The sequence below is a fragment of the Aythya marila genome (genome assembly GCF_965140915.1).
Source record: "Aythya marila genome assembly, chromosome: 1".
NCBI classification, from domain to species: domain Eukaryota; kingdom Metazoa; phylum Chordata; class Aves; order Anseriformes; family Anatidae; genus Aythya; species Aythya marila.
Genome location: NC_139042.1, coordinates 183,574,367 through 183,596,812, shown reverse-complemented (window position 1 = coordinate 183,596,812; position 22,446 = coordinate 183,574,367). Strand labels below are relative to the sequence as shown.

Below are 22,446 nucleotides of genomic sequence, written 5' to 3'. Positions count from 1 at the left end.
TTTATTTGGAATGATTTCTTTTGCTACACTGTTAATAATGTTATTATAATATTATGTTATTATATATTATGTTAAAATAATAACGTTATTATTTTGTGATCATTATTTTGTGTCCTGTTTACACTTGAGACCAGATCCAGAACAACATTTCTCTCATGGAACCTCAATTAGTTGTCCAAAGCAGCAATTCAATACCATGTTTCAAAATTTTATCATTCTATTTCATCCTAATGAGCTATTGATCATCACCTGTGTAGTTGAAATCTCTTAATATTTGTAGTTCTTCTAATCTCACTTTACATTTTCTAATTGTTCTCATCACCCTAACAGGGTCAGTAGTATGGTAGTACAGTTTTATTGTAATAATAAGGGATTCTCAAGGATTGCCAACGTGTTTTTTTTCCTTTTCCCTTTTTTTTTTTTTCTGTAATATGTCAGTACTTTTCTAAGCTTTACTCTTGCTCTATTGCTTTGCACTGCATGCACTAGTCAGCTGTCATTGCAGACAGTTTAACTAAAGTGTATTTCCCTTCTTGCCTTTTCAGAGCTGCACTGAACATATGCTACATCCACCTAGGTCACATGGATCCAGCAAAGGTTTTCTCCCATGCCTGTCAGCTAATCCCCCAGCTTCCAGTTTTAATACTGTCTTGTAACCTTTTTAATTTTCATTGCCATCAGCCTGGTGATTAAGATGGAGCCTGCCCATTCTGTGCTGGTGGTTCCTTACTTAAATATTTCCCAGTCCTTGAGGTTCTTAAACTTCTCCTCTCTGTCATCTTTTCTACCCACTGAGACTCCAGATTCCTGCCTGCCTCTCAGGCATCAAATGTGGAAGAGCCACTATTTCAGAGAAAGCTGTCATGACTGTCTTGGACTTAACCTCTTGCCTGGCTGTGTGAATTTAGTCTCTGGAGTATTCCTTCTTCATTTCTGTATGTTGTTGGTAGTAATGTAGACCATCAGTCCTTCTCTTTCTCTATTCTTCCCTAAGTAATTTACACAAATATCTCCTGAGGACCAATATCTTGGTACCCAGTAAAAGGCTGTAATGCTGGAGGCAGGACTGCTTAGAGTGTCCCTTTAGGCATCAACTATGATCATTTCCTTTTCTCTAAGGTTCTTATCTCAAGAAAACAACTCTTCCCTGTCAGAAGCTCTTTGTACCAATTGCACATAAAAGCTGGCTGCCCATGTCATACTCATGGATATTGAATAACCCCCAGGTCTTCAGTCTGCATTTTCAACTTTAAACTGTGGAATTTGGAGACTTCTTATGTTGTTTACATTGCAGAACATACACTGGTTTGAAATACTAAGTATAATCAAAGAATGAGTGACGTTTATTCAAAAACTACCATTCCAAGTTAGTAAGAATAAACCATGGGAAAGACTTGGATTCCAAGGATTATGGAAAAGAAAGAGTCAAAACAACTAAGGGCCTAAGGGCCATTAAATCTCCTTTCCTAATTTGTTAACAGGTCCCCAAGAGTTGTTAGCACTACTGTAGGATAGAAAGAGAATGAGGCAAAGCAAATACTGAAATTCTCTCAGCTGGAAATCCTTTTTTGACCTCATTTACAGGGCTTTATTTTGGCTGACCAAAATGCATATCTAAAATTCACTGGTCTGAATCCTTTTATCATTAGAAAGTATTTTACTGTTGGAAAATATTAGAACATGAGGCTGCCATTGAGTAATAATAAGAGAAAAATAATCTTAGCAAAAAGATTTGAGGAAAAGAAATCCATTTTCCAATTGGGGATATTCCAAAAGATTTTATAGACAGGATTAGGAGAGGCTACTACTGCTTTAGCTCTATAGTCTCATTGAGCTGCTCTATTGGATCATTCATCAGACAACAATTAAAAACAAATCTATGAATGGGATCACTTTTTTATTTACATGTTATATGTTATTGGAAGTGCGGAGACAGAATCAGGTATGTTTTAAGTCCTAGCCAATAAAATTAAAAATGACAGAAAATGCTTTTCCAAACTTTTTATAATAAAATAGGAAACATTATCTGCACACGATTTTGCTCCCAAGTATCTCTAAAAACTTAAATATCAGATATTTTATTCTTATATTAATCCAATATTAAAGCTAAAAGATAATACACAGAGTGTTGCTTCACTGTCATGTAGCTGTTATGACTACATGAGAAATAGTATCTCTTTCCAGGAAGATGAAAGTTAAGCTCATCAGAGACTATTAATTATCTTATAACTATTAATTAGTTGAGAAAGTGCATGCAATGCTTTTTTCCTTTTGTATTTTTTCTATAGTAAGGCCTGAGCTGCTGGTGGGTTTATACTGCTATGGTATATATATTCTTCATGGCAGACTAGTGAAGAGATCATCTGTTTTCATTAGTACTTTGCCTATGGGAGTCTGCTATTAAAATAATTTAATGCGAGTTTTGTACACAGTTACATCTCAAAGTAAATTCTTATCATTTTCTCTCTCTCTCTCTCTCTTTTTTAAAGATACTGTTTCCCTTTTGGACGACCTGAAGGAGCTTTAAAAGCCACACTATCATTACTTGAAAGGGTAAGTTTGACAGTATAGTTTACGTTCTGCCTGAGTAGTAAGCCTGCATTTTTCTTTTGCCTTCAGGCCACTGAAATTTGACTTGTTTCTTCTTTAGTATTCTACTACTGGTTTTAGTTGTTCACTGGGAGGTGTTTGTTTGTTTGTTTGTTTAGCTTTGTTTTTCTCAGTGTTTTCCACAAATGCAAACAACTGTTCTCTGTAGGACAAATTGCTTGGAATTTCACTTTAAGCCACTGCAATTACACTGTTTCTTTATAATTTAATGACTACCTAGCATTATCTCTAAAGTAGTACAGGTCTACTCTACATCCCCTCTTTCCTGCTGTCTACAACTTCCTTGCTGCTGATTTTGTCAGTACTGGTACAGAAAATTAAAAAGCATCTATATAATCCAAATAATCTTCTATAAATATGCAGTCTGAGTCAATTTAAGAAAAAACAAACAAACAAACAAACAAAAAACTATCTGCAATAAAACTGTCATGGGCAGTTAGCAGTGTAAAGCCCTGGAAAGCAAATCCTCTTTTACTGACTGAAAGGGAGAAGGCCTTGTAATGGTAAAAGCATCTCTGCCTTCTCTGGGGAAAGAGAATTTAAAATTCCAACAGGGATTTCAGAGGACTATCAGTAGGAGCCTGAAGAGTGTGTGAATGGGAAAAGGAAAAAAAAAGAAAAGAAAAAAAAAAAAAGAACAAAAAAAAGCTTAGTTCCCACTCCGTATATCTCTGCTAAAGTCAATGAGGTCTGGCCCTGGGAAGTGACAGCCGTTTAGCCTTGCAGAACACACCATAGATGGAGATTCTGTCTTAGAAAGCATTCTCCCCCTCTGCTCAGATCTTCGGAGACACCACCTGGAGTATCGTGATCAGCTCTGAGGTGCCCAATATAAGAAAGATATGGACCTGTTAGAGGTCCTTGAAGAACCTCCTATGAAGACAGGCTGAGAGAGAAGGCTCTGGGAGACCTTATTGTACATAAAGGGGGCCTACAGGGAAGCTGGACTTACTCCTGACTCTTTGTCAGGGGGTGTAGAGATAGGACAAGGGGTAATGGCTTTAAACTAAAGGAAGATAGATTTAGATTTGATAAAAGGAGGAAGTTCTTTACTCAGAGGGTGGTGAGGCACAGGAACAGGTTGCCCAGAGAAGCTGTGGATGCCCCATCCCTGGAGGTGTTCAAGGCCAGGTTGGACGAGGCTCTGAGGAACCTGGTCTGGTGGGAGGTGTCCCTGCCTGTGGCAGGGAGGTTGGAAATAGTTGATCTTTAAGATCCCTTGCAACCCAAACCATCCTATGATTCCATGATTGTGTGATTTTTCACAAGGATGTGCTAAATTTGAAAGACTTAAGGAAGAAAAACAATCAGTATGAGCTAGTTCTGATGGCATTGTTCATACTTTCTCTTTTACGCTGTTGAAGAATCAATGGTTATGCAATGGTGGAAGCTTTTCCGCAGGTGAGAACAAAGCAAATTTTCACATTCACATGTTTTCTGGGTACCATGATCCAAACCATGCAAGGAATGCTCTTGTTATACTGTTCTTGGTGTCACCCAAATGAAAACTGATTGGCATGCTGCAAGATCTTGCAGTATCTTGTATAAAGTGTAAATACAGTGTTCAACAGAAGTCTTTAAAGAAAAATATCTAGTTTCACCAGCTGAAATAGTTCCTTTTTGATTTCTTCCTTTAATTATTATCACAACTGAAGTAACATTAGGATACTTTTATCCTTTTCCCCTGAGTATTAAGTAATGAGTGTAACCAAGTGGTATAATTGTCTCTGGTACAGGTTTTAATGAAAGATATTGCCACTCCTATACCAGCAGAAGAGGTGAAGAAAGTGGTCAGAAAATGTCTGGAGAAGGCTGCCTTGATCAATTACACTCGACTTACAGAATATGCCAAAATAGAAGGTTAGTACAGCAATCAACTGCCAAAGTGGCTGTAAAAGCCAACAATGCCTATTAACTGAATATTCTGTGAGCAGCCTTTTGCCTTTCCTGAACAAACCCCTTCCACAGCAAGGGGAAATGTCTCATTAAAATCTCAGCTGGTGAACTATGGAGCTTTTTCCTATTCATTGGCTTTAATATGCCTCCTGGGACCCTGTTTGAATGGAAGACCAGGACTTCTTAATTTAAGTTGCCCTTTGTTCTTACTTTTGAGTTTTCCACAAATCTAAAAGGTTGTTTATGGATTATTTTTTATTTCTCTAACTATTTCTAGTAATTAAACTACTGACAGGAAATTCTTTACTTATCAGCAGTAACAGTACCTTGAAACTTGAAAACTCTGGATGTACATGCCTTTCTGATGTATTTATAAGGCAGACAGATAAGTGTCATTTATTTTTGCTGTTGTGTTTTCAGATGTATGAAAATAATCTGATGATTAAAACTTTAATTGCATCATGATTTCCTGAATGAACTAATGGGACAAAACACTAGAATTTATTGTAATCAGTAGTTTTTCTGGAATTTACATATGTTCTGGAACATATACATTGAAATTAATTTAAGACCATACTAAAAAATTGGCTAGGAAACACAACATCATTTTAATATTGTACAGAAGTAAACCTTATGTAGAACAAAGACGAAGTCACAATAGTGACATGCTTTGTAAAGACACAGCTGTTACTCTCCATAAAGCACAGAAAGCTATATGTGTACAGATATATTCAGAAGTAGAAAACCATATGTGTGCATCTATGTAAGTGTTTCTTTTGAGGTACTGTCAATTAGCATGAAAATAAATGATGACTTCTGCTTTAAAAATCTAGTTTTTATATGGTGAGGAAGGATTTTTCATAGCATATATTTCTAGAAATACACCAGAAGAAATAGTTATCATAACAACAAAATGAAGAAGCCCCATATGTCTAGCAATATTATAAAGTCAACTTTTTTTCCTTTTTCCATTTCTGTTCAAATTCTCTGAAAAGCATGATTTAACCAATCTCAGAAGTGATTAACAAAAAAACCCATCTCATCACTATGGCAACCAGTATTATATCATGGGAGTAACAACATGAAACCATCTTAGTAACCAGTTTATCATAATTAATTATGATATCATGTTGTGTTAAAGAAAGAAAGATGAATATTAAATCTATTCTGGAAAACAAGAAAGCAAAAGTATGATTTCCCTTAGTTTTTATCTTCCTGTATTCGTAAGAAGGATTTTTTTGATGCTCAATATTAGTCTCTTAGCAAACCTATTGAAATAATGGGTATAAAAATTGAAATAGTTTTAAAAAAAATACAAAAGTTTGCCAAATATATATAAACTCTCTGACACTAACTTGGATTGGAAAAGGTTTTTACAATGAAGTAAATACATCTTTATTCAGGATTTTTAACTAAATCCTAGAAAATGTTGGCAGTTCACTGTGAACATCAAATTCTGCCCTTTCAAATATGCATACTAGTAATACTGCTGTAAGCTGGAATGGCATATAAAACTGAAGTCCATTCCATGGCATATATTGACTTGCGAATTTCTTTTTGGGTTTATTTTCTTTTGGTTTAAATACAACCAGGTTTCTATAAGTAGATTTATACTCAAGATAGATAATTGCATATAGAAGTCTAGTACATCAAGAGAGATAGATAAAGTACTTTTTCTGAGAATAAGTAGTGTACTGTTTGAAAGTGAAAGGCTCCAATGCCATAACATCAGAAAATTAAACACATTGGTCTTCAGTTGCAATGAGATATAAATGTAATAGTTTTCATCCATTCCCTTTACGTTTATGGGAACATTACTGTATCCTGTGCACTGAAATAGTGTTCTCTTGAAGTAATTAATGCCTATATTTGCATTAATTACTTATTCCTCAAATTGAATTTGAGGAGACAAAAAGGAGACAAGAAAAAAACCACGGAAGTGGTATTGGCATTTCTGCCACAGTCAGGACTGTCACTGTTGTTCTCAAAATTTTAAGTCTTTAACTCCTTGGTATTTATTCTACTCTGATGAAATTGAAGTAGTTGTATTTCTACAATGATATTTTTTCCTTTTTTGTTTTGTTTTGTTTTGTTTTATTTTGTTTTGTTTTATATTTAGCAACAACAGAAAAGGATTCAGGTGATTACTGTTTGTGTGCATGTCTGCATGTGATTTATTGTGTTGGTGTGTTGCATCTGTTGTTTTGTTATTTTTGTTGATTTCAACATTACCAAGATATTGACCAGAACATAAGCAAGCCTTAAAATTAATTTTGATACAGTATAGTATAGTCCCTGTGTTATTCATTTGTACCAGTGCTTAATTATGATGTGTATATTTATGAGCAATACAGATAATTTTATTATCCTGTATATTTTGGAATATTAAAACAATTCTAGTTTTTGTGAAAGAGCTGTAACAAAGTGATGCAGAGAAGTTTAGCTGTTAATCCCAAATGAATATCTTGATAAGAGAACTGATTTTATAAGGTTTGTTTTATATCTCTCTGATATGGCTGTGGTTTGTAATAAGTTTCTTTTTGTAGTTACAGATGAGGTTTGAGAGCATGGTCGTTCTTTGTGTTTCAGATTTCTTAAATCTGGTATGCCACATATTCTACAGTAGTGCAGAGAGTTTACTGAGTGCTTGTATCCAAGTAATTAACCAAATGATCAAAAAAGAGCATAGATGAAGTACTGGCTACACAGTGACCAAGTAGTAATGGCTACTCAAACAAAAAAAAAAAATGTCTGAGTAGTGGCTATATGGAAGCATGACGGATTGTGCATATACATGCACATTGGAATGGAATTGAATAGAGTGGAACGGAACAGAACAGAACAGAATAGAATAGATGCACACACTACTTTGTCTTACCTTTCTTAAAGATGTACAAACAGCCCCAACAGTAGCCTGATGATAATACTTTGTGGGGTTTCAGCCACAGCTGTGGCAAAGAGTTTTGAGTTGTTCGTTTTCTCAGAATACATTCATTTTCTGTCCATAGGGACCGACTGGGTGATTACTTTAAAGGTTGCATCCGGGTAGTTGGAAATGGAGCTCCTTGACATTGAGGGGCCTGAAGGGAGAAAGAAAGTTTATTTTTCACTTTCCCCTTCTCTGTAAGAGGAACTGCTTACTTAGCCAGTAAGCAAGCAGAAAATGATAGCAAATTATAAAGACTACATTTTTTAAAAGTTATGTTCATAACTTAAAATTCCAAAAAATCAATGATTCCCAAGACTTCCTTATGTAGTTGAAGAAAATATCTTTTCAAATGAGAAATTTAGAAAGTGTTGACTTTGTGAAATGAGAAAACTGAGTTTAGAGTTTGTCTCCTATGACCTTTGTGCTCCAAAACCTCAGTTGTACACTTCTGTATAACATGTATACAGAAAAGCAGAAATCTTTCTTTCCCACACATTTGCTATTCTTATTTTTTTCTCAGGCCCATTATGTCAGAATCACAAACCATTAGGCACAGATGACATATAAGCACAGAAAAAAAAAAAAAAAAAAAAAGGACTGTACCTATTTTCAGTCATTTTACACATTTGGTTTAAGGATGCTTTGAGAGGAACTATTGCCATGTTCTAGCAAATCTGTCCCCTAAGTGACCTGGCAAATGGGAGTATTACAGAATGGATGAGAGGAAAGCCTATGGCATACAGTGAGTAAATGGAAATTTACTGCGTGAGTTAGGTGAAGCTAGAGGTTTTGAGGTTGTATTTATAATTTAATTGCTTAGTTTAATTATGTTTCTAACTGAAATACAGGTGAAAATTAATGATACCACTCTGAAAAATTAATTTTATTGAAAAAAGTAAACAGACTGCGTTGCACAAGAATTTAATTTTGCATTGAATCAATTTATCTGGTGTAAAAGGTTAAGTAGTTAGATGGGATCCAAATAAAATTTGATCTTGGGCATCATTCATATTTTAGCCTGGCCAACAGAGCCAAATCCTGTTCCTGTTGGTGTCACTAGCTGCACTACAAATTTCATCATGAGCTTCATGTACAACATGTTTAGCCCTAGAACCACATATTGTATTGTTGTGGAAAATAAGGAAAACTATTTCTTGATAATTATTTTTACCTTTTAACTTGTAACTGGATACCGTATAGAGAATCTTGAATTGCAAGAGTGTCCTTGTTGGGTAATGCAGAGGTGAACATGCAAATTCTTTTCGTTGCGAGAATCCTTTCCCAGCAGTGTGGTTGCCAGGTTCCCAGGTCTATTCCCCAAGTGCTCTCATTTTCACGGTCTCAATTGAACAAGACTCTGAATGCTTTCCCAGAAGACGGTGGTTACTTTCTTAATGGCAGACGCAGTAGTATAAGCAGCACTTGTATTAACAGGATTTGTTTGCAGTCAGGATGACATTTTATTTAGCACTCCCATGTTGTTGTACTATTATGAATATAGAACAGCTTTTTTCAATAAAAATTACATTTGCAGTGACAATTATACAAGGTTCAGCATGTCATTCCTTATGACATGTACAGCTGAAATTCTCATGGAGTAGCTAATCTGTTCAGTCAGTATAATTGCCATTATGGAGAGAACAACATCAAACCTACTATTATAATTTTGAACTATGTCTAAGAACTCTCATGTAATGCCCTTGTAGTTTGCAGCAAGGGTTTATAATTTGTCAAGAAGATGATCATGACATCAGTATGTGAAAATCTCTTTTTAAGTATAAACTGTTTTCATTTCTGCACATGCTGCCATTGAGACCGCTACCTGAAAGTAGTTTTTAGATCATTTTGTGTACGACATGTTTTCTAGTCTTACTCAATATTTAACTTGAGTTATCTCTCCCAATAGATTATGAAGAACATCTTTTGGCCTGCTAGATGCTGAGGCCAGAGCCAAATACTTCAGATGAATGTTGTATAGCTTCCAATGAATAGCTTAGAGAAATTTGCATGCCTCCCTCACCTGTTTTCTTTTCTCCATAAAACATCACCTTACTTATACAGAAATCATATGTTTATTTGCATTTTATACATACCCATTAACAAATACACAGTAATAAAATACTTTATTCCTTCTCAGAAACAATTTTTTCCTCATTTGCATTAATTTGAAATTTGAATGGATGAGGAGGAATGGACTCTGCAAGTGCTGTTGTCATTGCCTAAGAGAAGTGGTAGAACCTCACATGTAAACACATTTTTCAGCACAAGGGCATTACTTTTCTGTGGAGTAAAAAAGGGCCTGGGTTAGGGATTAAAGTGGTAAATGGCTGTGAAGCGAACGGGTCAGTATCTGTCATTGTTGGTAGATACTCACTTCTGAGGTGACAGACAGATTGTAAACGTGAATTATTAGGTATTTGTCTTTGAACTCATTCTTTTTAAAAGTCTATGATAACTGAATATGTATATACTGGGATCCTTCTGCCAATCAGTTTTAATAAAAGGAATGAGAATAGATTCAATTAAAATCAGGGCAAATAGTTACTGTGTAGCGTGCAATTGCTCAAAGGCAAATCACAGTTGTCATCCCAATATTTCTTTCTCTCAGACAGACTGCCAAAGGCTGAATAACTGTTAACTCCATATAATAGAGGGTCAGGAGCAACTCAACAGTTGCTTTTTTAAAGGACACTGATCGTTAACATACTCATTACATACAAGTTTCTAAAGGAAAGGGTAGTATGTAAATGCCCTCAAGGCTCAGAAGGATCTATCTGACTTAAAAAGAAGAACACTACAAACATTATTGAAATTGAGAAGACAAGTGGAGAGAGTCATTGTACCTGGAGAGGACTTGATTAAAGCTCTCCATGCATGTTCATTTCACTGAACAAACAAAAATGAATGAGTTGCACAGCTGCATAGCACCTTCTTGGTCTCTGTTTATTGTGCAACTAAAACGGAAATATAAGAATACAATCAAATATTCCAGATTTCAGTTTTGGAACAGAGGTCTGGAAAGGAACCTGGGGACTGTTAGGTCCTCATCCTGATACCTCCTTCATAAATGTACCCAAATACTGCCTTAACAGCTGGGCTGAGCTGTTCTTCATTCTGTATTTCTTCCCCTTTTCTGCCCCCTGCTTCAACCAGGTGAAGGCCATTTCAAGTCCTTCACAGAAGCACAGAATCACAGAATTTCTAGGTTGGAAGAGACCAAAGATCGAGTCCAACCTCTCACCTAACACTAACAAGTCCTCCACTAAACCATATCACTAAGTTCAACATCTAAACGTCTTTTCCCGCTCTACTCTGCGCTGGTGCGGCCTCACCTCAAGTACTGTGTGCAGTTCTGGGCACCACAGTATAAGAGGGACATGAAGCTGTTGGAGGGTGTCCAGAGGAGGGCTACGAAGATGGTGAAAGGCCTGGAGGGGAAGACGTACGAAGAACGGCTGAGGTCACTGGGCCTGTTCAGCCTGGAGAAGAGGAGGCTGACGGAAGACCTCATCACAGTCTACAACTTCCTCGTAAGGGGGTGTCGAGAGGCAGGAGACCTTTTCTCCATTAACACCAGTGACAGGACCCGCGGGAACGGGGTTAAGCTGAGGCAGGGGAAATTTAGGCTTGACATCAGGAGGGGGTTCTTCACAGAGAGGGTGGTTGCACACTGGAACAGGCTCCCCAGGGAAATGGTCACTGCACCGAGCCTGTCTGAATTTAAGAAGAGATTGGACTGTGCACTTAGTCACATGGTCTGAACTTTTGGGTAGACCTGTGCGATGTCAAGAGTTGGACTTGATGATCCTTAAGGGTCCCTTCCAACTCAGGATATTCTATGATTCTATGATTCTATGATTTTAAAGACCTCCAGGGATGGTGACTCCACCACTTCCCTGGGCAGCCCGTTCCAATGTCTAACAACCCTTTCAGTAAAGAAGTTCTTCCTAACATCCAACCTAAAACTCCCCTGCTGCAACTTTAGCCCATTCCCCCTCATCCTGTCACCAGGCACATGGGAGAACAGACCAACCCCCACCTCACTACAGCCTCCTTTAAGGTACCTGTAGAGAGCAATAAGGTCTCCCCTGAGCCTCCTTTTCTCCAGGCTGAACAAGCCCAGCTTCTTCAGCCGCTCCTCGTAGGACTTGTTCTCCAGACCCCTCACCAGCTTCGTCGCCCTTCTCTGGACTCGCTCAAGCACCTCCTTGCTCTATAAGTTATGAATCACCCTACAGCCAAATTACTACCTAATTTTTAGCACACTACCCTTCTCCTTTATCTCAGATAGCTCCTTCCTTTATTAGCTTCATCTCCAGTCAATCCATACTCTCTGATGCGTTTTAGACAATTGTTTTATACTTACACAACCAACTTTTTAATAGCCTTTCATTATCTTTTAGTCTTTTGTTCTTCAGTTTTATCATCTTAGAAGCCTTTCTTTATTAAAGTTTGAATTGAGCCTTGAACATTGGTGACTGTGCAAAGTCATGTCCATGAAATGCCTTGCACAGTTCTCAATCTGCACCAGTTTGGTGGCTGCACACTAATGGCTACCTAAGCTCCACCATGCCACTCCTTCATCCTCATTCTCTTCCCTTGCTCCATGTGGGGTCCCTCCCATGGGAAGTTGTCCTTCCCAAACTGATCCTGCGAGGACTTCCCACAGGCAGCAGCTCTTCAAGAACTGCTCCAATATGGGTCGGTACCATGCAGTGTGTCCATCAGGAGCAAACTGCTCCAGTACGCATCCTGGACAAGCGGCAGTTCCCCCCAGACCCCTGATCCTGTGTGGGCTCCTCTCCACAGGTACAGCTCTGGCCTATAGTCTGCTTACGCAGGGCCTCTCCACAGGCCACAGCCTCCTCCAGGCCACATCCACCTGCTCCACCGGTGGCTCCTCCACAGGCTGTAGCATGGAGATCTGCTCCATGGGCTGCAGGGGGACAGCCTGCTCCACTATTGGCCTCTCCACGGGCCACAGGACGCCTGGAGCACCTTTTCCCCCTCCTTCTTCACTGACCTTGGTGTCTGCAGGGCTGGTTCTCTCATTTCTCACTCCTCTCTCCCATCTACTGTTGTGCAGCAGTTCTTTCCCTTCCTTAAATTTGCCGTCCCAGAGGCCCAACCAACATCACTCATGGCTCAGCTCTGGACAGCAGCAGGTCCCTTTTGGAGCCGACTGTAGTTGGCTCTGATCTAACACGGAGCAACTGCTGGGTTCTGCTCACAGAGGCCACCCCTTCAGCCCCCTCAAAACCAAACCCTTGCCACATAAGCCCAATACAACCATAAATGCTTAATGTAATATGTTTGAGAAATGCTGGTGTTTTCCTGTCCTTATCAGGTTTGTGGCACACAGCTGTTCTGTGAAAAGTTAATACAATCCAGTCTGCATAGGCTGATCATTTCCAACTGCTGAGTTATAGCAAATGTTTACTGCTGTTCATTTGTCAAGTGCATTGCCCTTCCTCTTAAAGTACTATATTTTGTTTTTCCTTCACATTCTTTGGTGTTCTCCAATTCTTCTGTTACTGCATTTTGACCTTGCTCTCTATTGCCAGTGTTTTACAACATTGTTACCTGCACATTCTTAAAATTTATTCTGAAGGCATCGGTGCAAATATTAAAGAAGCTCACTCCTACAGTGGATCCTCAAGGAACTCCTCAAGAAACCTTTATTTGCTCTTTCTCAACACTACCCATAGCCTTTCTCTTGAGGGAGCTTTTTTATCCAACACACATTTTCTTTTTTAATCCTCATTTTTGTAGGCTTAACTGGTAGTCTTCCCATGAAGCACTGTATCAAATGCTTTAGTAAAGTCAGAATAGATGAGATCTACTGAATTCCTTTCCCTTGAAAATATCCTATCAAGAACAGCCACTGCACAAGTCTAGTGCAAACTACATTTGCAAATATGTTTTATTGTTTTCATTGTGTGTCCTCAATTAGTCATTTCTTCAAATTTCCTTTTAATCGTCATCATCACTTTTCCTCACTCTTTACCTGTAAGCATTAGGTTTGCTCTTGTCACCTTTCAGTAACAATTCAGAAATTTAGACTCTTAAAATTATTAGATTGATGAAAAACTAAGTCTGCACTTTCAAGTGCCAGTTGTCTGGCACAAGGATGTCAATTATTCAGCTCCTTTAATTCATGGAGCTCTTCAGTTTGCCATGTTTGTTACCTCTGAGTTTTCTTCCACGGGAACAGAAAGTGCTAAGAACATTAGCTCTTGCCCCCTTTGAAGAGAAATTATAAGCAAGGAAAGGAAGAAAATACCAAAATACCAAGTGTTAGTATCTCATCTGTGTTTCCAAAACCAGAACACAAAGCATCATAAATTAGGTGACTTTGATCAGTAATTAAAAAATGAGATTTCTTGTTATCTCTGAATTTTTGTTACTGATTTTACCTCTTCAGATTTCATGTTTTTTTTTTTTTTTTTTTCTTTCTTTTTTTCCCCCAGCTTCACATGAAGCAATAGTTTCTCATTTTTGTAAAGAAATGTGATTGTTCCGTGAAGGTAATTCCATTGAATATGATAATAAATTTGAAAAAGCTGAAAACATTGTAGTGTCACTCACTTTATAAAACAATAGGTTATAAACTAGGAGATGTAAACTCTAACTTCCTACAAATCTCATAATTTTTGTGTACAAACAGTTTAAAACTATTTTGTCTCCAGAATTTAAAATCCTGTTTAATTCTTAGAAAGCAATCATGGAAAGACTAGTTTCAAGTTCACAATTAAAGCTAAATTCCATTATTTATATAAGGCTAGAATTCTTTTTTAATCAGAAAAATATAGGATGTCCTCCCAGATGTCCATTCCTTACTTTTTTATTGCAGAATTAATTCTGTGAGAATTTGCAAGAAAATCCACCAAGGTCAAATCTAAATTATCTGCCAATGGATTATCCTAGTTGCAGATTAACTCTGGAGAGTCAGTTCAGGTCTAGTAGTATAAATTAGCTCCAGTTTATTGTCACTTGTACTCCCTTTGTTACAAGTCTGGAAGCAGCACTGCTGGTTTTGCATGTCAAAAAGTCTGAATTAGCTGGCCCTACTGGAGCAGAATTAGCTTCATACATCTCAAATTATGATGCATTTTATTATCAAATTATATTATGGCCTTTTACTTCAGGGTTTCCCTGTCATCTCTGCATTTCCCTGTCACTCTGCATTGGTATGAATTCACTTTCAGGCTCTGATTTAGAGTGAATCAGCCATGCACTATAGCAAGAGAGTTGGTATAAAATAAAGGAGAGTTCATTTAGATTCCATGCACTACAATTGGATCTGGAAAGAAGTACATATAATTTAGGTCCCTTTGCAGAATATCTGGACAGCCAGTGTTTCTTCAGAAACTCTAAGATTTCCTCAGGCATACACTGCTGTGTGCACTGCACATCCTTGAAGGAGTTTGATTGGGGTTGTTTAGTCTGGAGAAGAGGAGGCTCAGGGGAGACGTTATTGCTCTCTACAACTACCTGAAAGGAAGCTGTGGGGAGCTGGGGGTTGTCCTCACAGGTAACTAATGATAGGACTAGATGGAATGGCCTCAAGTTGCACCAGGGGAGGTTCAGGTTGGAAATGAGGAGACATTTCTTCCCAGAAAGAGTAGTCAGGTATTGGAACGGGTTGCCTGGGGAGGTGGTGGAGTCACTGGGGAGGTGGTGGAACAGTGGTTCCTGGAATTCAAGGAAAGGTTGGACCTGGTGCTTAGGGACATGGTTTAGTGTGTGATGCTGGTGGTAGAGGGATGGTTGGGCCAGATGATCTTGAAGGCCTTTTCCAAACTTAGTGATTATATGATTATGATTCTATGATTATAATTGCCCACAGTCATCGCATTATTTTCCCTCTTGTGGGTGTAATTCTGGTGCATGCATACAAATGCATTATTTGGTGCTTAAACCTGTATGTCAGTGGACAACTTGTGCTTTCTCCAGGTTTGATTGATACTTAACATTAATGTTAAGTAGCACAAGAGCTGAGTTCTGCCAGTGACCAGTGTAACAGTGCCACTGAAAATCAAAACAAATGTCAATTATCATACATAAAAGATCAAAATGCAAATTGATGGTCTATTACAGTTCGGCATAAAATGAAATGAATGAAATCCTAAGCTGCAGCACAGAAGTCTCCAGAACCAACTAGCTTTCTGGATGTGGTGATACCAATAGGCTCATTGAGATTGTGAACTCAGGGTCTCTCTCAGCTTCCATGGCCATGACAGGAAGTGATGATCCAAAGGAGGAGCTGTTCTTAAACATCACATGATTACTTGTCTTTTTTCTAGTATCCCTACCATTAGTCAATAGAAGATTCTGTGGTGTGGGGACAACCTGGCTGTCATGAGTGTCTTGGTTTGAATAGGCTTGTTGGAAGAAAAGGAGGAAGGATGAAATATTAGACTGGGAAAATGAGTAAGGTATATACATGTATGCTGTTCCACAGCAGTTAGACCACCAGACCAGAAACAGAAACCTGCTTGTTGCACGGTATTCATAAGTGAGGAGAATAATCCTCTTTAATTAGGAGATTGCTCAGTCATCATCTGGATAATAGTACTGCCCGAGCACCTTCTCCTTGTCACTGTTCCTGCTTGTAGCAGATCCCATCCTGCTGATCAGTATCATAGCGGTTCTGCTGGGAAGACAGATTTCCTCACTCCATTCCCCACCAAGAAAGACAGAGCTCAGCTGTTCAGCCTGGTTAATTGTCATGGTTCTTGTCTCAAAGGCTAAGCAAGAACACTTGGAAATACAAAACAAGGTTGTGATGGAATTTTATAAAGCATAGAATTTACTATTATATATCAGTCATTTACAAAAGCAATAGCACAATACAACATTGGTAAAGTAAGCATTAAAAGAATTAAGAAGAGGTTAATTGAGAGACCTAAGAAATTGCACATCAAACAGTAATTGCCACTATATCAACAGAGTTCTAGAAGAGACTTTTTTGTGTGTGTGCTAGACCCAATGCTATTTCACATTTTCATATTCAGTGGGCGTAGATGTAAAATCTTAGCTTAAAGATGTACAGATAATGCAAAGCCCTGTGGGAAGTAATGATAGCAAAACATTGGTGTGATTGGGAGTGCTTGGAAACCTTAAGTCTTTCAAGCCAAATATGTTCTAATATAAGTAATGCAAACGTACATACTGTAAAATAATAACCCTAGCATAAAAAGGAATGCAGGACATACAGAATATGGGATTGTACCTGGTAGACATTCATTTTGAAGTGCATTTGGGGTAAAAGCAGACAAGCAGCTTGTCAAGCTCACAGTACCCAGATGTGGCAGAACAAGGCAGCATGAGTAAAGTTGTGAGGACATCTGGCATAGCTTAGTACTTGAGTCATCCTGTAGTCAATATTTTTAAGATCTATTAAAAAATTGATATAGAAAAGAGATACAAATATTTTTAATGATGGGAAAAGCATACAGTTGAAGGACTCTGTTGATTCAGATCCTTAAAGATAAGTGGCTTATATCAGAGTGCAGAACACCTTCACAGAGGAAAAACAAACAGGAAGGGAAATGTCTCTTCACTTGGCAGAGAAAGGCATAGTAAGACCAAAGAGCCAAAGCCAAGCAAATGCCAATGAGAAATTTAACACACACACTTAACAGTGATGGCGCTTACATGCTGAGGGGTAAAGGAGTAAACAAGCAAAGTGAGTTGTCTTCAAAGATGAAATCTTTTCTGGAAAGCAAGTATAAATTAGGCTTCAGACAAACTGGGCTCAGTGAAGAAGGTACTGTGAGAAGTTCTTTGACCTGTGTAACATAGGAGGTCAGACTGGATGATCTGACAGTCCCTTCTGGCCTTAAACTCCATCTGTCCATGAAGCAGTCACCTTTTCATTTCAATAGCTTTTTACTCAGTTAACTTATCTCATTTAACATTTTTTCCTTGGTACTTATGTGACTCACTGATAATGTCTACTTGAGAAAGCATCCATTATTCGCAAAGCCTGTTTTGCTTTTTCATTTTGGCAGAATGTGAAGCAGAAAACAGATGATTGATGGCTTTTTCTGTTTATTTTCTAAAAGATGTCAAGCAGCGTATTTACTGACTCGACTCCTGCAGCAACTTGTTAGCTTGAGCAGTGTAAACACATCTTAACAACCCTTAGTAATTGTGGGGAGAAAGACATGACAAATATAATGAAAACTGACAACACTGATTTCTATCTTTTTTTTTTTTTTTTTTTTTTTTACACTTATAAAGACAAACACAGTATTGTGATGTTTTGGGTGTTCAAAAACTTCCAGATAATGGTTTATTGGTACTCCCATTTCAAATATACTACCCATTTGGTTAAAAAGAAAAAATAAAAAATTAAAGTTACTATTTAGTTCATTTTTCTCAAATTAGTTCATGGCCACTTGTTTATACACTCATATAAATTCTGTCTGTAAACCCATGCTTACAAGATTTTGGAAAGATAAATGTCATTAGATAGTGAAAAAGACTAACTGATGTAGTAATTTATGTACAGAAAAAGTGGCTTTATATGAAGACTAAGTGAAATGTGGGAAAGCACATACCATCCACACAAAATTGCCGTATAGATTATTTCTTTAACAAAGCAGACAACCACAAAATTAGACAGATTTGTCCAATGATGAAGAACGAGTGCAGTTAGTTACTGCATTTTCTTAACAGCAAATCTGATGATAGAAAAATAATGATTTTAAAAATATCATTGAAAGTTGTATGAAGTATCAAGAGTAATTTGCATGTTTTTAATTAGTAGAAAGTAGTTTCCAAGTACATGGAGAATTTCATGCAAATGTGAGACTAGAATTCACTAAGACTAATTTCTCCCACAATTTTAGGTATTCCTACTATGAAACATCATTTCAAAATTTACCATATTCACATCAAAAGAAAATTCCAGTTTCTTAACCTCTTCTTTCTCCTCAACATACTGATCCTATTGAAAAACTACTGAACATTAGTCCTATAATGACTGGAATCCTTGCAATTTCTTTGATTTGTTTTGATGCTAGCATCATCCCTGATAGTAAATAGGTCTTCTCTTTACATAGTGTTTATCAATCTGATGGATATATAGGAGCACTTTTGATCTACTCTCATCTTTCATTTTATTAAACTTCTTATGCCTTTAAAATAAAAATACTAACCAACCAAGAAACAAAAAAACTCCTTTGCTTATCCTTTCGACGCCATTTCTGATTTAAATTCATCATTTCAACACAGACAATCTCTGTATTTTCCAAGTGCTAGCTCAATTGAATTAATATTTCCTAGAGCCTGTATTTCTCTTCCTCATGATATCATCATAAGTGTGGTTCAGGATAATCTTACGTTAGCTACTAAGTCTTTGGTCTTTCTCCAGCTCTCCCTGATGATGTATGTTTAATAACCTTTTTAGGCTGTCTTGAACTTATTCCAGGTATGGAATAAGCGAACTTATTCCAATGCAAAAAAAAAAAAAAAAAAAAAAAAAAAATCTATCTCTATATATTTAATAGTTTAGAACTTGTTTAATGTCATTAGAAATGAATACAACTGTGAATGCAGTTATTTTGCTTGTTTAGTTAATGCTAAAAGCTATAAAGAACAGGTTGACTTTGTAATAAAGTGAGTTGTTTATGCTGAAATCAGACGTGCTAGTCTTGCTCTGTATTACTATTACTGGTTTCTTCCTAACAATTATTAGCATCGATGATACTGATACCAATGTATTAATTGTTATGTATACATGGAGAGGAAGATGCTTACCACTAGAAGAAACAGCAATTTCTGTCCAGGATAAACACAGAAAACAGTTTAAGACTGAATCTAAACAGTAGCCTTTATGCTATAACCTGACAGGGGATGGACCAGTCCTTTCTAAACTCATTTAGTTTATACGTTAATATAGTCGTAGTAATACTCACATAAAGAGTTCTAGAGTATCAAATTTGTAAATTCAGTAAAATATTAATAACCATGATCTTGACACAGTGAATATAGTTTTGTGTCCTGGTGTGTGTTTTGTGCTTAGTCAATGTTCATACAAAAACCCTTTCTTCAGTTAGACTGTGGTTTTGGAAATCATATTATATGAATGAGTCTGCTTATGTGGTCTATTTTAATGAGCTTTGAGGTTTGTTTGTAGTTGCTTCAGTACCTAATTTGCTTGCTTTGTTATTGGCATTAGGATAATGTGTTTTTATAGTCACCTTTAAGTATGTGTTTGCTGGAGGTTCGAATGCACTGTTTCTTCAAAAATTGCATTAAAGCTCTGTTTCATAAAGGTACTGTGCATCAGAGTGTTAGCCTTGAAGAATTGGATAAAGTCACCTGCCTTTAAGATGTCTGAAAAGTTGTTTTGACTTGCCAGAAATGTTAAGTGTTTAAACATATTTAGTGTATGCAGTTTGATATTCTTACTGACAGCTAGGAGATCATGTAAGTTTTTAAATTAATCTGATAATGTTCTATGTCATGATGAATGCATGAATTGGGAAAAAATATCAGCTGAAATTTCTGCATATGATGGCATGTATTCATGTGAATCACTATTCATGTGATCTGTGACTATGCACAGAAAACAAGGAAATAGAATTCCTGAGACTTTCCCTCGCCTTGTGTTATCAATTTCATAAGTCAACTGCAAACCTATTCAATGTGACCCACCTGATAATTAAAAATACTTTAGATAAGACTATACTGTATGTCATAATTCCATCCCATGGTTTGTCATCTGGGAGAAGAGCTTTGTTGAATAAGCAGCCTCAGATACCTAATACCGATGTTCTTCCAAGCTATAAAAGTATGTAGCTGGAAAAATTACTTTCAGTAATTAATCTATGCTTGTAGAAATCTCCGTTATTCTCTTCCCTTGTCTCCCATGACTATTCCTGTGATATTCCTGTAGCCCTATGACTTTTTTTTTAATTAAAACTAAGGTGATTTTAATTGCTCTGAAGGACTTTTAGTTAAATCTGTTTTACCTTTGTTGTTTGCTTTCTTTTTAAAATCTATTCTTTATAATGAATGATCCTCATGTCATTTGTAACTTTTGCATTTCTCCTTGTTTTCTTTTATTTGGAGTTTTCGGTCGGTTTGCATCAATTTTGTCATAGCGTGTGTTTTATAGTGCTACCTTTTACTGAATACTGAGTGATTAGATTCAATCTTATTAGTGAACAGCAGGTAGAAATGAGTTATTTGAACAATTATTGTTTTGCACTTTTCTTATTTTTAAATATGCCTAAAATGTTGTGTCTTATTTAGATAAAACATGTTTGGAATTTTTCACTGCTGCAAAATGCATGAATCTTGCTGATGACAGTAATGAGTCATCTAGTGAGAATGGCATTGTGTTGAGCATACAATAACAAAAAGGGTCTCGAGTGTCTGCTGTCTTTGTATCTCCGACCTTGAAGAGAATTAGAACTTGCTTGTTGCAGAAGTTGAGCATCTAATACATTGATGCACCTGTTAGTTCTCACATATTAAATCAGATAATGTTTATAATGATCAGTAATTCTTTGTGAAGTAAGTATTTTCTCTTTCTTGATCTGGGCATTCAGCTGCATTTACTTACATTAAATTATTGTATTCAACATGTGAAATTGCTTATACTACAAAAAAAAATTGTAACTTTGTACTACCCCCATTCCTTTCTGACATCATTTTCTCTTACTACAGACAAACATATTTATTGTATCTTATTTCTAACTGAAGCAATTTTGGTTGGTTTTTTATATTCACATAGAGGCCATGAACCAAGCAACACCTGCTAGAAAACTGGAAGAGGTTCTTCACCTTGCAGAACTCTGTATTGAAGTATTGCAACAAAATGAAGAACATCATTCAGAGGTGAGGCTGTAACTGTAGAGAATGGTTTGTTCCTTCATTTTTTCTCTCCTGATGCGAAGCATTTCTGTCAAGAAACATTTTAGCTTTACTTTCTGACATATGTTTAAGGCAGTTCACATTTACAGAGGAATAAGGGACTTGAAGCTTATGAAAAGTGAAGTGACATAATCTACTTGAATCACTTGAATGTATTGTAGGTACAGAAACAAAAATTAAAGAGCATAAAATAGAGAAAACATCTTTGTGCCAGAGGTGGTGAAATGGTATGGAAAACATTCATAGCCCTATACAGTTGTTCCTTCCAACTTTTCACCTCTTGTTCAAAATAGACAGAAAACGTTACTCAATGCTAGTTTACATCATGCTGTTTAGGTCTCGATTATAAGATTAAAATAATGACAGGTATAATAATCACATTCAGATTGCTCTTCTGGAAAAGTAATTGTTTTAAACTTGCACTTTTAAAAATAGCATTATAAGGTAGGAAATATAAAACAGAACAGTTTTACTGTTTCTTACTCTCAAATCTTTTGCTTTGTGATACAGAAACCATAATATTTAGAATATTTAGAATTGCAACACCTTTTATATCAAGGTACTACAAAAATAAACTTGACCAGGTAAACATAATTGTACATATTATTAACATTTAATTAATTTATATATTTTTCTAAGGTTCAGGAAATTGTTTTTAAAATGTTCTAAAAAATCAATAAATATTTTTGAGGAAAATATACAAAGAGATAAACATGATTTAGTATATGTAGTTCTAAATATGATCATTCAAAACATCTGGTTTAATATCACACTATGGAATCTAGTTTTTAGCCTACATCTGTCATGTGTGAACTTGTTACAGATATTTTATCCTATATTGAAGAAACAGCTGTTTCAATGATTTGAAATGAATTCCCTGGAGGTCCTGTTCTACACTACTGTTGCCACTGTGTTACTCTGTAATGATTACTTAATAATATATATATATTGTTGTCTTTGTCTTTTGAGGAACTGCATTAATATAAGAATATTAGACTTCTGTGGAAAAGACCACAAAAGAAACAGATCAAATGATATGCATATGATTGAACATCTCTGTTTAAAGATTACTTTCCATACTATTGCAGTCAGAGATGTGGTATTTCTCAGAAGGATAA

At 36.6% G+C, this 22,446-nt stretch overlaps 1 protein-coding gene across 4 annotated transcripts in view; it reads left to right on the top strand.

Annotated features, from left to right (window-relative positions):
* Window positions 1-22,446, top strand: part of CADPS2 (calcium dependent secretion activator 2) — a 312,175-nt gene that overhangs the window by 222,705 nt on the left and 67,024 nt on the right. For all 4 annotated transcript variants that reach the window (XR_014318177.1, XM_082768101.1, XM_082768100.1 and 1 more), the window contains exons 15-17: window positions 2,490-2,553; window positions 4,347-4,470; window positions 21,189-21,292. Coding sequence is in view for 3 of the 4 variants with exons in the window: in XM_082768101.1 (XP_082624227.1) it covers window positions 2,490-2,553; window positions 4,347-4,470; window positions 21,189-21,292 (292 nt within the window). In the remaining variant the exon portion in view is untranslated. The remainder of the gene's footprint in view (window positions 1-2,489; window positions 2,554-4,346; window positions 4,471-21,188; window positions 21,293-22,446) is intronic.